Source organism: Neophocaena asiaeorientalis, unplaced genomic scaffold (assembly GCF_003031525.2).
Source record: "Neophocaena asiaeorientalis asiaeorientalis breed wild unplaced genomic scaffold, Neophocaena_asiaeorientalis_V1.1 scaffold46, whole genome shotgun sequence".
In the NCBI taxonomy this organism is placed as follows: Eukaryota; Metazoa; Chordata; class Mammalia; order Artiodactyla; family Phocoenidae; genus Neophocaena; species Neophocaena asiaeorientalis.
In genome coordinates, this window is record NW_020175393.1 from 8,775,934 (window position 1) to 8,788,029 (window position 12,096).

A 12,096-nucleotide genomic window follows, 5' to 3' on the forward strand; every position below is an offset into this window, starting at 1 on the left:
GGTTTCTCAACCTCAGTACTACTGACATTTTGGGCTGGCTTTGCTTGTTGTAGGACATTTGGTAGTAATTGTGACCTCCACCTGCTAAATGCCCTTAGGAGCCTCCCAGGTCTGACAAAAAAATGTCTCCAGACATTGCCAAAGGTCCCCACCCCCATAAGAACCACTGAGTTAAAATTAGGCACCAGGGCTGTGTGTTCAGGCACCAGTGAGAGGCCCGTGGAAAAGAATTGGGAATAGTAGAGATTATTTTTCCCTCTCAAATCAGAATATATCTTCTTCAACTGTTTCCTTTGTTTAATTTCTTCACGGCTAGACCACAGGAATGTTCTAGAAGACAGTGTGTGTAACACTTCAGAGCTTGCATAGGAATCCTGGCTGTGCAGCTTGCTAGCTCTGTGACCTTGGGCAAGTTACTTGCCTTTCCCTCTGTTTTCTCATCCATAAACTGGGGATAATAAAAATACCTACATCCTGGGTTGTTGGGAGGGTTCCTTGAAATTATATGCGTGAATGCTCGGAACAGTGCCTGGTACATAACAAGTTGTGGCAGGATGGGTTCCCGGGAGACTGAGATTTGTGTGCAGGACGTGTCTGGGGAGAGCCTTCAGGATGCACACCTGTGGGGTAACGAGGGGAGGTGGCGGGACAGAGGGAGAAGCTGGGCCGCCCTGGGGAGCCCTGAGCTATGAGGCATCTTCAGAGTTGCCCTGAGTTGGAAGGAGGGACCGTCGGCGAATGTGGGCCACCCCCAGGGAGCAGGCATGACCTTGGGTGAGCTGGCTGTCTCATGGAAAGAGCAGCCGCATGGGGTGGGGGTGGGGGGTGGGATGAATTGGGAGATTGGGATTGACATATATACACTAATATGTATAAAATGGACAACTAATAAGAACCTGCTGTATAAAAAAATAAAATAAAATTCAAAAAAAAAGCAGTTGCATGGAAAAGACGGTCCAGGAAAGGACCCAGGTGAGCGCAGTCAGCCGCTGCGGGAGCCACACCTTCAGTCCTGAAAAGGGAGGGGTGTCAGGGCAGCAGCAGGGCGTCCACGGTGTGAGCGCTCATTGGCCAGTATTGTGAGGCTAGATTCCAATAGAAGCAATAGTGCTTCTACACTGCGGACACCAGGAGTGACAGCCAGCCTAGCAGCACCCCGTGCCTCCTCTCAGTACCCTGCTTACCCCTACCCTGCTCGCTCCTCTTACTGCCCTCGCAGGAGAGGGGCTCATAGCCACCCCAGCCACCGTGCCCTTGAGGCAGAGGGCAGAGCAGCCCGTGCTGGTTGGCTCTTCCCCATTCTCCAGCTCTGTGGCCTAGGCCAAGTCGCTTGGCCTGTCGGGAATTTAGCTTCTTCACTGGTACCTGGATGCTGCCTGCCCAGAGAGGGGTGGGGTGATTAAATGGGATACTGCACAGCAGCAGTTCTCAAAGTTCGGTCCTTGAGTCATCAGGACTGGCAGCCGCATCTGGGGACTTGTTAGAAATGTGAATTCTGAGGACCCACTGCGAACTCACTGAATCAGGAGCTCTGGGAACGAGACCCAGGGATCTGTGTTTTCAAAAAAGTCCTCCAGTGATTTCTGATGCACGCTCTATTCTGAGAAATACTGGCAGACGGGGCAGCACTTAGCTCCGTGCCAGGATCCTAAGGGGACCCCTGTCAACCTCAGCAGAATCTGAACCTGAACTCCACCTCCTGGGCTTGAGGTCAGGCACCTGTGAGTAGAGTGCCACCTGCTGGTTACAACCTGTCTCGCGCGCACACACGAGATTCACACAAGGGATTCAGGCTAGACCCATGGGGCAAGGACAGCAGTGCTCGACACCAAGGCAAGTGACACAGACGTCCTTTCCTCACTCTCCTCCACTGTCCCTGGAGAAATCAGGTTAAAGTGAATGTCAAGGGCAGCTTTAAATGGCCAAGAGGTCACCAAAGATATCAGCAGTGTGTGTGTTTGTGTCAGCAATAACAGGTACCCTTTCCCAAGGGTTTGAGTGTCAGACACTGTAGGAGAAACAGGCAAACAGCAGCCCCCCTTCCTCTGCACGCTTGTGCATGCACTCCCTCCAGGGTCACAGGGCTCAGGGCAGCCTTGATGACCTGGTCACAGGCCAGCAAGGAGGGCCAACCACAGTGCTGTGTCCCATGTGGTCACCTGCTCTGTTTGACCACCCGGCTCCCCTGGGTGGGAGAACTTTGAATTCTCCTGCCTTATATTCCAGTTACGTGTGTGTGTGTGTGTGTGTGTCTCCTGCACTTGACTGTGAGCCTCTTGCCTGGCTCCTGGCCTTGCACTGTGTGCCCCCCGCCTCACTGAACTGTGGGATTGAATTGATAGAGGTTTGTGCTACCTCAGATATTTGGAACAAATTCTGGAAAGTTTTGAGCCAAAGGGCAGGAAGATCACAGATAGGGTAGGAAAGAGACAGACAAACAGAGAGGGAGGAAGCAGGAGACTACCAAACCCTCTCTGAGTGGCTCAGGAAACAAACGAGAGTGACAAGAAGTGGCAGGAGATCGACCGCTGCTGTGAGGAAATCTTAAAGGAGACCAGAGGCTCAGTCTGGAGAAGACAAGATTGAAGAAATACAGTTTTCAGGAATGAGAAGGGAGCATCCTGCAGTTGGGGTGCCAGTGGCATCCCACCCCTGAGAGCAGCACTGAACGCGTGCTCCCACACTAAAGTGGGAGAAATTAAAAACAGCAAGTCTGCTAGGTCCCCACTCCGTGCGTAGATCCCTCCTAGGCCCTGAGAACCCTGTGCAGGGAGCTCGCTGTTTTAACAACAACAACAAAAACCCCAGGGGCTTCCCTGGTGGCGCAGTGGTTAAGAATCCACCTGCCAATGCAGAGGACACGGGTTCGAGCCCTGGTCCGGGAAGATCCCACATGCTGCAGAGCAACTAAGCCCGTGCACCACAACTACTGAGCCTGAGCCTGTGCTGTAGAGCCTGTGAGCCACAACTACTGAGCCCGTGTGCCACAACTACTGAGGCCTGAGTGCCTAGAGCCCGTGCTGCGCGACAAGAGAAGCCACTGCAATGAGAAGCCAGCACACCGCAACGGAGTAGCCCCCGCTCTCCAAAACTAGAGAAAGCCCGTGGGCAGCAACAAAGACCCAATGCAGCCAAAAAAAAATTAATTAATAATTTAAAAAACCCCTAGAACCATAAGGCTTTCTCCTGAGGGAGGGCTCTCCAGGTGGGCGGGACAGTGAACAGGTTGGTCCTAACTGGCTTCTGCCACCCTGGCCCCCAGCTGTGCTGTTCCTTCTCGTTGTGTGATCCACATTTGACAGAAACATTTCCAGTGGCCCCAGTAGCACAGGAACAGGCTGGAGAGCCCAAGGAGGGTGCTGAGGATGGAAGGAGATCAGAAGAGGAGCAAATGTGGAGTGCAGGTCGCTGGGCTGTCTGGCACTGGCAGCTGCGGGTGGCACAGGGGGAAGTGGACCTGACCTGATGATAGGAGGGCTGCCCGAGGCCCCCACGCCTAGTCCTGTAAGGACCAGATGGGCCGCACCTGGTACCATCACTGCCCAGCTCCTTGTGTCTCCCCTTATTATCTTTTTTTGGCCACACTGAATGGCTTGCAGGATCTTAGTTCCCTGACCAGGGATTGAACCCGGGTCTACACCAGTGATAGCGCCAAGTCCAAACCACTGGACCTCCAGGGAAGTCCCTCGTGTCTCCCCTTAGAGGGCATCGAGTCTCAGCCCATCAGGCAGGAGCCTCTTCAAGGCATCTTGACGCCTTTATGATGAAATGCAAAAGGCCCATCCCTAAAACCATAACTCTGTGTCACACAGGAACCTCAGCATTAGATCAGGTCACACACCTCTAGAAACAAGAGGGTTATGTGGTCACGCGTCCAAGGGAGACATGGCCTTTGCCCTCAAGGAACTTAAATAGTGTGTGACAGCATTTGATTAAATACTAACAGGTAGTCATTCAGCAAACACATATTAGTACCTGCTGGTGCCAGAAGCAGCTCTAGAGGCTGGGGATGCTGTGATGAATAAGACAGGCAGCCCATGAGTTGTGGCGCATACGAGCTGCTGAGGGAGGGAGATGTGGAGCAAGTAACACCACGCGAGGGGGACTGGGGGCCTTTAACAGGAGCTGATGTGGCAGAGGGGGTGAGGGATGTCCGGCTGCGCCTGAAGGATGAGAAAAAGCCAGCCGCGGTAAGTGGCTGCAGCTGTGTGGAGGAGGGAGGGGTCTCCAAGCAGCTCAGGGCTGGGGTGGGCTTCCCGCAGGAGCTGATTTATGCTGGGCTTGAAGAGCGAGTCAGCCTTGAGGAAGCAGAGGGGCAGAGGAGTGAAGCCATCAGTCTGGCTGCTCTGGCCTCAGGATCCTGTGAGAGGGAAGTAAGGGGAGAGGCGAGGATGAATCTGAGTGGCTGGCAGGGATCCACGTGGAAATGGCCGGGAGGGCACTTTCAAGTTAGAAATGGGGAGCTCAGGTACAGGTGAGACGGGGGTGAAACTCAGTCTCCTGAAAAGGAAACTATGGAGAAGGAAGACTGGGCGGAGAAAGGGAGCCAGGCTGGAGGACAGGAGACATCAGAGCACGTTCTGTAGAAGCTTAGAGAATGGTTCTCAAGGAGGGGAGGGAGGAGTGGCTCTTCTGTGCCAAGTGTTAATGAAGCTTCTAGAGCTCTGAGAATTGGGCAGGGAGCACAGGATCATCCAGGTAAAGAGGGAGCATTCGCAATGCGTTGCCCTGGTCACCGCGCCTCTCCCAGAAGCTTACCGTTTCTCACCTTCCTGGCCAAAAACATCCCCCGAGGCCCCAACTGCGGGTCTGCAGCAGCCGGCCATCCCTGTGCCGTCAGAGGGAAGAAGCCCAGCTCCTCTGCCTGGAATCAGTGGCCGCCCATCCTGGGCAACTGACTCATGGTGCAAAGACAGCATCGCCTTCGAGCTGCAGAGATGAAAGCAGCCACAGCCACTGAGGGTAGGCAGGTGGTGGGTGAGCAGGCAGAGGCAGGCCCGCCTGACATCTGAGCACTTAGGAAGCTCCTCCCTTACGCCTCCCAGGTGGAAGGCACCTCTCCCATGCAGCTTCCTGCAGGAGTGGGAGGAAGCCTCTCTGTTTCAATGAAGCCCAGCCCTGGAGAAAGCTGTGCTCCTTTTGGGAGAAGAGGACCCTTCAAGTATTGCTGACTGCAGGCCCCAGGACCTGCACCCACTGCTGCTTTGGGCTGGGCCTCAGAGAGGGGTTCTAGCCACTGGGGCTTGGGCCATGTCCAGGGAGCAGTGAGGAGGCTCCAGAAACCAAGGTGCAACCAACTTGATCCAGGAACACCTGTGCCACCTACCCCCATTAACTTTTTGTATTAGCTTTTCCCTCCTCAGGCCTTCCTGCATCCCTGCCCTGATAGAAAGGTATAAAGTTCAGGGGCAGTGTGATTGGGAGAGGAATGAATGGGTGGGAATGGATACAGCTAGAAGGGAGGCAGCTGTGAGGAAGCAGAGTTTGGAGTCAGGTGGGCTATTCTGAGCAATTCACCTTTCTTCTTGGAGCCTTAATTTTCTCGTCAGCAACATGGAATTAAGAGTATTACAAGGCCAACACATTTCAGAGGACTGTTGTGAGTAAACGAGGGAAGGAACGAACTTTCCGAACTGTCAAAATGAAGCATTGGTGGTTACCATGACCACCGTTGCATCAGGAGTGCTCAGTGTGAAGTCCACGGAGCCAAGTTTGGGGGGGTGGTGGTCTGTGGAGTGCCTGAAATAATGTGTAAAAATGCATGTGGGGTATCTTTCTGGGGTAAGGAACCATGGCTCTCATCAGCTTTTTTTTGGTGTGTGTGGTACGCAGGCCTCTCACTGTTGTGGCCGCTCACTGTTGTGGCCTCTCCTGTTGCGGAGCACAGGCTCCGGACGCGCAGGCTCAGCGGCCATGGCTCACGGGCCTAGCTGCTCCGCGGCACGTGGGCTCTTCCTGGACCGGGGCACGAACCCATGTCCCCTGCATCGGCAGGCAGACTCTCAACCACTGCGCCACCAGGGAAGCCCTCCCCATCACTTTTGAGATGAGTTAGCCGAGACCCAAGGTCACAATTTTTGGTGTGTGTGGTACGCAGGCCTCTCACTGTTGTGGCCGCTCACTGTTGTGGCCTCTCCTGTTGCGGAGCACAGGCTCCGGACGCGCAGGCTCAGCGGCCATGGCTCACGGGCCTAGCTGCTCCGCGGCACGTGGGATCTTCCTGGACCGGGGCACGAACCCATGTCCCCTGCATCGGCAGGCAGACTCTCAACCACTGCGCCACCAGGGAAGCCCTCCCCATCACTTTTGAGATGAGTTAGCCGAGACCCAAGGTCACACAGCTTGTCAGAGGCAAGGCCAGATGTGGGACCCTGATGCCCCAACCCTCTGCTCCCGCTGCCCCTTCCTTGTCAGGCGAGGGGAAAGAAGAGTTAGGAGGGAACAGGGGTGGGGCTGGGGGTGGAGGAGCAGCCAGAGGCAGGGCCCCTGTCCTCACTGTTACCAGATGAGGGCCTCGCAGTACAGGGCAGGGGACGCTGAGAGACAGAACAGGGAGCCCCAGGATGGGAGAGGGAGGCCCTTCCTGGAAGCACAAGTCGCTGAATAAGTGAGTCGTCCTCCCAGCCTCCCTTTCCCAACAACCCCCCACAAAAGGCTCAGACACAGGAAACACAAGGAACGCACTCTCTCCCTCACACTGTCTTGAGGTGACCTCTGGTTCTGTTTCCTCTTCTGGGAAATTTAAAGGTGCCATGTCAAAGCTTTACGGAAAACCGTGAAGGGCCACATGCAAACGTAAGGTAGTCATCACCCAAAGATGGAGCTTCCTGAGCGACTCCTGAGTACCAGACACGTGCTGGATGCTTGGCCTAAATCGGCATAAACGTCACCCCTTCAAGAGGCCTCCCCTGACCAGCCAAAGTAAATCCACCTCTCTCTCCCACCCTCTAGTTATTCTCATAGTGTCTGTTCCTTCCCTTCCTACCACTTACTATAATAGAGGCTGTTTCTGTGCGTTCCTTCCATCCTCTCTCCTCCACGAGACTACTGTCTTGCCATGGGCAGGAGGCATGTCAGTGTGTTGATGGCTGTATATCCGTGCTAAGCACAGTGCCTGCCATCTAGTAGTCACTCAAATCCTTGTTAAATGAACGCATGACTGTCTCTAGTCTTCACAACAGCCTTATGAGGTAGGTTATCACGCTCACTGTACAGAAGAAGAAACTGAGGTTCAGAGAGTCAGAGACTTGCTTAAGGGCACAGTTTGTTATCACCAGACTTCAGCTCTGCTCCTTCCCCTTGAAGGACTTGGAGAATGAGAAGACCTAAGGGTCAGAGAGAGAGTTGGGTCCAGCATAATGGCTCCAGTTCAGCCACCACCCTGTGCTCAGCCTTCCCCCGCTGAGCTCCCCCAACCTCTGATCATATCCCAGTACCTCCCAGTCATCAATCCATAGCCACAGAGCTGGAGGCCATCCAAACTGGCCTGTTTATTTCCCAAGCCAAGAGCGAATCAGTCCTTCCCTGCCCACTCCAGAGCAAGATATAGTTGGGAATCCACACCCCACCCCTCAAGCCTTAACACAGCAGATAAATTAGTGAACTCTTTTATAAAACATTGTACAGGGAAAATACATACATACATATAGAGCCAGTGCTGGCACTGGGGTGGGGTTCGCTTCTTAGACACAGGTAACCGGATCCTGCCCCATCAGGGTGCCCACCCACCCCTGCACTCTCTTTCCCTGAAGTGGTCAACCCCACACCCCAGTACCCTGGCTGGTTAGCACAAATCATAGAGGTCCATCATCATGCCCCCAAAGGGAACTGCTTCCTGGCTGCCCCTACCAGCCTGCTCCTCTGAGGTGGGCACCCCCTGCCCCTCCTCCTTACCCAGGTAGCCTTCCTTGGCCTGGCCCCAGGAATTCGGCCCACCAAGACCTGAAGACAGAAGATTGACCAAAGAATATTATTTCCTGATATGTCTGGTGAGCATATATTATCTAAACCAGGACTTTTTTGAAACTGGAAGGGGTTCTCACTCACTGGAAAACAGGCATAAACCCAGACTTCCCAGCAAAGTACAAATGGTCACCCTACCGATAGGGCTCCCCTGCTCTGAACTGGCCCAGTCTTGCCACTCTTGACTTTTCAAAACACGTTCCATACTTGGAGCAAACTCCTCTCAGACCTCTATTCCCATCTCTGTCACCTTCTACTCTACAAGGCCTTCTGGCATCTTGGTTACACATTCTAAGGCCTCAGTAATATTGGAGACCTGTAATATTGGGGTTGGGAGGGGTGGTTGGGAATGAGGCCCCTCCAAACCCCATATAGGACCTGGCCAGGCAAGGCCTTTGGTGTCAAGCCCCAGGCTTTCTGGCTCCTTGGGCCCGATCCCCCAAATCATGGCTGCCTGGGTCTGAATAGAAAAGCAAGCCTTAATCCTCTGTCTTCCATCCCAAACCTGCCACGTCTTCTCTCTCTAGGCCTTCCTGTAGCTCAGGGCCAGGGAGAAATGAACCACCAGTACCCCTATCCCCACCCTTGGTCAATGCAAAGCACTTTGTTCCAGTACCTTCTCTACATGTTATGTATGCATATTCCTGCTCACACCTCAATGTGGCTTCTATGCTAGGAACCCCAGGTGTCGCCTCTGGGAGTGGCAGCTGGTGGACTGGTGGAGGCTGAGGAGGTCAACCTGTAGCACCCTGCACCCCCAACCCAGATAGGGCTGGGCCTCAGCCCCTCATGAGGGCCTGACCAGCAGTCACAGACATCCTGATGGGTTCCCTTCTGAGTGAGCGCTCCAGCCCTTGCTTTTAGAACCTGCTCAGTAGGCTTGCTTGGAAAACTGCTTTCAATAAGCCTTGCTAAAGCAAATAGTACCAGACAGTGAAAACTCAGGCTCCAGCTCCTTAAAGGTCCCTCCTCTCCTCCCTCCTTCCCCCTCCCACCCCCATCTGCAGACAGTCCCCAGCCACACCAGTGCTTTGGGAAACAGAAGTTCAATCTTACTGGGCCCACTGCTTCACTCATTGTCCCCCTGTCTGTCTTTGGGAAACAGACTCCTCTGTGTCTCAGTGAGGCTACTTAACACCTGCTGCGTCCCTCCCACCCCCACAAAAACAAGTGCCTGGATCCGACCCCTTGGAGAGGAACTGAGAAAACCCTGGGCTCAGGATGGGGCCTTCCGATGGGCCCCCGAGTAGGCATAGGAGATGGGATGGTGGGTCCCAGGCCTCACGGTGAATGTGTTGATGGAGCTTCCGTAGTGGGGGTTGCTGTGGGGAGACCTGGTGGGGAGCAGGAGAGAGATGAGGTTAATATCTGGTTAACCAACACCCCTTCCATCTCCCCCAGGGCACAAGAGGAAGGACGTGGCTCAGTGCGATGGAGCTGCCCCACAAGCTCAGGGCTCACCATCCCCAGAGTGGGACGCCAGTATTGACTCACCAGACACAGGGCTTCCCTCCTGTCTAGGCCCTGATGCCAGAGTACATGCCTCATACCCTTCTGCTCAGAACCTGTCCCTCCTAGCCTGGCTCTGGACGCGTCTCTGCAGGATGGGAAATCCCAGCACCCAAGGACCACTCAGGTCTCCCCCCACCCCGCGCTGGGGCTCCAGGGAGTGGGAGAGAGGAGAGAGAAGAGGGAGCTGGTGGGGAAAGCAGGAGGAGAGGGAAAGAGAAAACAAAGGAGATAACGGGATATAAGGAAGCAGATAAAGGAAGCGCGAAAGGCGCCCTCTCCAGGCGAAGTGTGCCTCCCTCCCCCTTCTCTCTGCCCTGAGAGCCAGAGGGGAGAAAACCAAATGTCCCAGACTGATGGCCGTGGCCTGGCCAGCTCCCCCGTGGTCCAGGGGAGAGCCTCCCTCTCCCCTGGCTTCCCAGTCCAGGCTCCCGCCATCACCCTGGCCCGCAACTCACCTGCGGGTAGCCGGGGCGCAGCCGCAGTCGCCGCCGCCGGGCGCTTTGTACTTGGCCTCTCCGCGGGGGCCGCCCTCCAGGGGCATATTCCGCGCGTGCAGGCCAGCGAGGGGCGCGCGGCCCGTCGAGTTGACGCGCCGCATCTCCAGGCCTCCGGGCGCTGCGAAAGGCCCTCTGGGATGTGGCCCGAAGCAGCTAGGGGAGGTCGGGCTGCGGCCAGTGCCGCCCCGGGGCAGCCTGGGGCTGCGGTGGGTCTCCCCGACGACGTACATGCGCTTCTTGATAAGCGAACGGCCCCCGCCCGAGAAACGGTCCAGGCCCATGGCGGCCCCGGTGGGGCCCGCACTGGCGGAAAAGCGCGAGGAGCCGTGAGCGGGGCCCGCGTCCGCGAGCTGCCCCAAGTCTGAGAAGTTGTTCTGGTGAGGGGAGCCCCGGCGCCCCAGATACTGCAGGGCGCGGGGCGAGGGCTCAGGGTAATTGCTGAATTCTGGTGGCGGTGGGATGACCTCAAGGTTGAACTCCTCCTCCCTCTTGTGGGAAGGAGAAGGAGGGGAAGAGGAGGACTTGGGCAGCAGGCGGCCCTGGGGGAGGCTGGAGGGCACTGGTCTTTCCCAAGCCACTGGGGCCTGCGGCTCCGTCTTTGTCCAGCTGTACCCGCGGCTGGGCTCCGTGCCCTCTGGGTCTCTGCGGGGCTGGGGCTTCCACTGACTGGGTACCTTGGGCTGTCCTGGCAAGGTTAGCTGGGGGTCCTTCTCAGTCTCCTTGGGTACCTTGGGGACCACTGTGAAGGAGTTGGGCTGGCCGTCGTTGTAGAAGATGGTGTCAGAGCCTGCCCCGGGCTGGCTGTGGCCACGGAGACTCCCTGGCAGGGAGGACTGGCCCAGGGCAGCCCCTCTGGACCTCCCCTTCTGTGCCCTCTGCCTGGCTGCAAGGAGCAGAGCCATCGGGGAGCCCTGCTCCACCACCTGCCCTGTCACTGGATGCCTGAGGAGTTCCTCAGCAGGCTGGGCTGAGGCAGGGGGGTTGGCTGGCAGCCTCCGGGGCTCCTTCACCTCCACAGGCTCCCATGACCCTACAGCCTCTCCTCTGGACAGGGTGGGCGTCACCACGGCCACATCTCTGCTGGGGATGTTCTGGCTGCGATGGGGCTTATAGAGAAATGGCACCTCTTCTCGGCCAGGGGATATCTTTGCGGGGAGGGCTGGAGATGAGAGGGCTCCCTGTGTAGGCTTACTGGTCTCTGAGGAGCACCCTCCTGCCTCTGGCTTGGAGGGCACTGCAACTTCTTGAGGTTCTGGCTTCTCCCACTGCCCAGCTGGGACTAGGTTCTTCTCTGCTATCAGTTGGGATGATGTGGTGGGCAGAGGTGTGGCCTTGAGTGGTGCAGCTGGTCCAGGTGTGGCTGGCTCAGGTGTGGCCTTGGGTGGTGTGGCTGGTCCAGGTGTGGCTGGCTCAGGTGTGGCCTTGGGTGGTGTGGCTGGTCCAGGTGTGGCTGGCTCAGGTGTGGCCTTGGGTGGTGTGGCTGGTCCAGGTGTGGCTGGCTCAGGTGTGGCCCTGGGTGGTATGGCTGGTCCAGGCGTGGCCTTGGACTGGAGTGGTGTGGTTGGCAGAGGGGTGGTGGATAGAGGTGGCAGATTCTTGGCCGCGGGCTTGGAGAATTTGCCATTATCAGCCCTGTTTTCAAAGATTCTTACCCCTTCTAGCTGAGGTTTGGGAGGCAGAGACCCTCTGCTGGGCTTGGCTTCCTTCTCTGCTGATGAGGAAAGCTGGGCCTCCAACTTATTCCGGATCTGCCGGATGCTAGGAGTTGGCGAGTCTTGGGGGATGTAGTCCAAAGGAGGGAGGGTCAGGCTGGTGGCAGCCTTCCTCTCTGGCTGGCTGCAAGGACTCTCCTCAGGAACACTTGGGGGCGCCTCCTTCTCTGGCAGGCTGGGGCCCTTCTGACTCTCCTTTCCCTGAGAGGATGCAGTTGGGCCTGGTCTATGACTGGCAAACCGGTCCTCTCTCCTGGAGCCACAGAGATAGGCTGACAGCTCGTTCCGCAGCTTTGCCATCTGGCTGGGATCCCACCAGTCCACGGACTCTGAAGAGGCTGTGTCCTCTGGGCTGGGGGGGTCAAGTTTGGGTTTGGGAGCAGGAGAGCTGGACTTGGGTCTTTTCTGAACCC

At 56.4% G+C, this 12,096-nt stretch overlaps 1 protein-coding gene across 1 annotated transcript in view; it reads right to left on the minus strand.

Moving 5' to 3' along the window:
• Positions 1–7,591: 7,591 nt before the first annotated feature.
• Positions 7,592–12,096, minus strand: part of CUNH6orf132 (chromosome unknown C6orf132 homolog) — a 26,118-nt gene continuing 21,613 nt past the window's right edge. The window contains exons 5-6 of the mRNA XM_024766064.1: positions 9,930–12,088; positions 7,592–9,296 (exon numbers count right to left, since the gene is read on the minus strand). Coding sequence (XP_024621832.1) covers positions 9,179–9,296; positions 9,930–12,088 — 2,277 coding nt within the window. The 3' untranslated portion in view covers positions 7,592–9,178. The remainder of the gene's footprint in view (positions 9,297–9,929; positions 12,089–12,096) is intronic.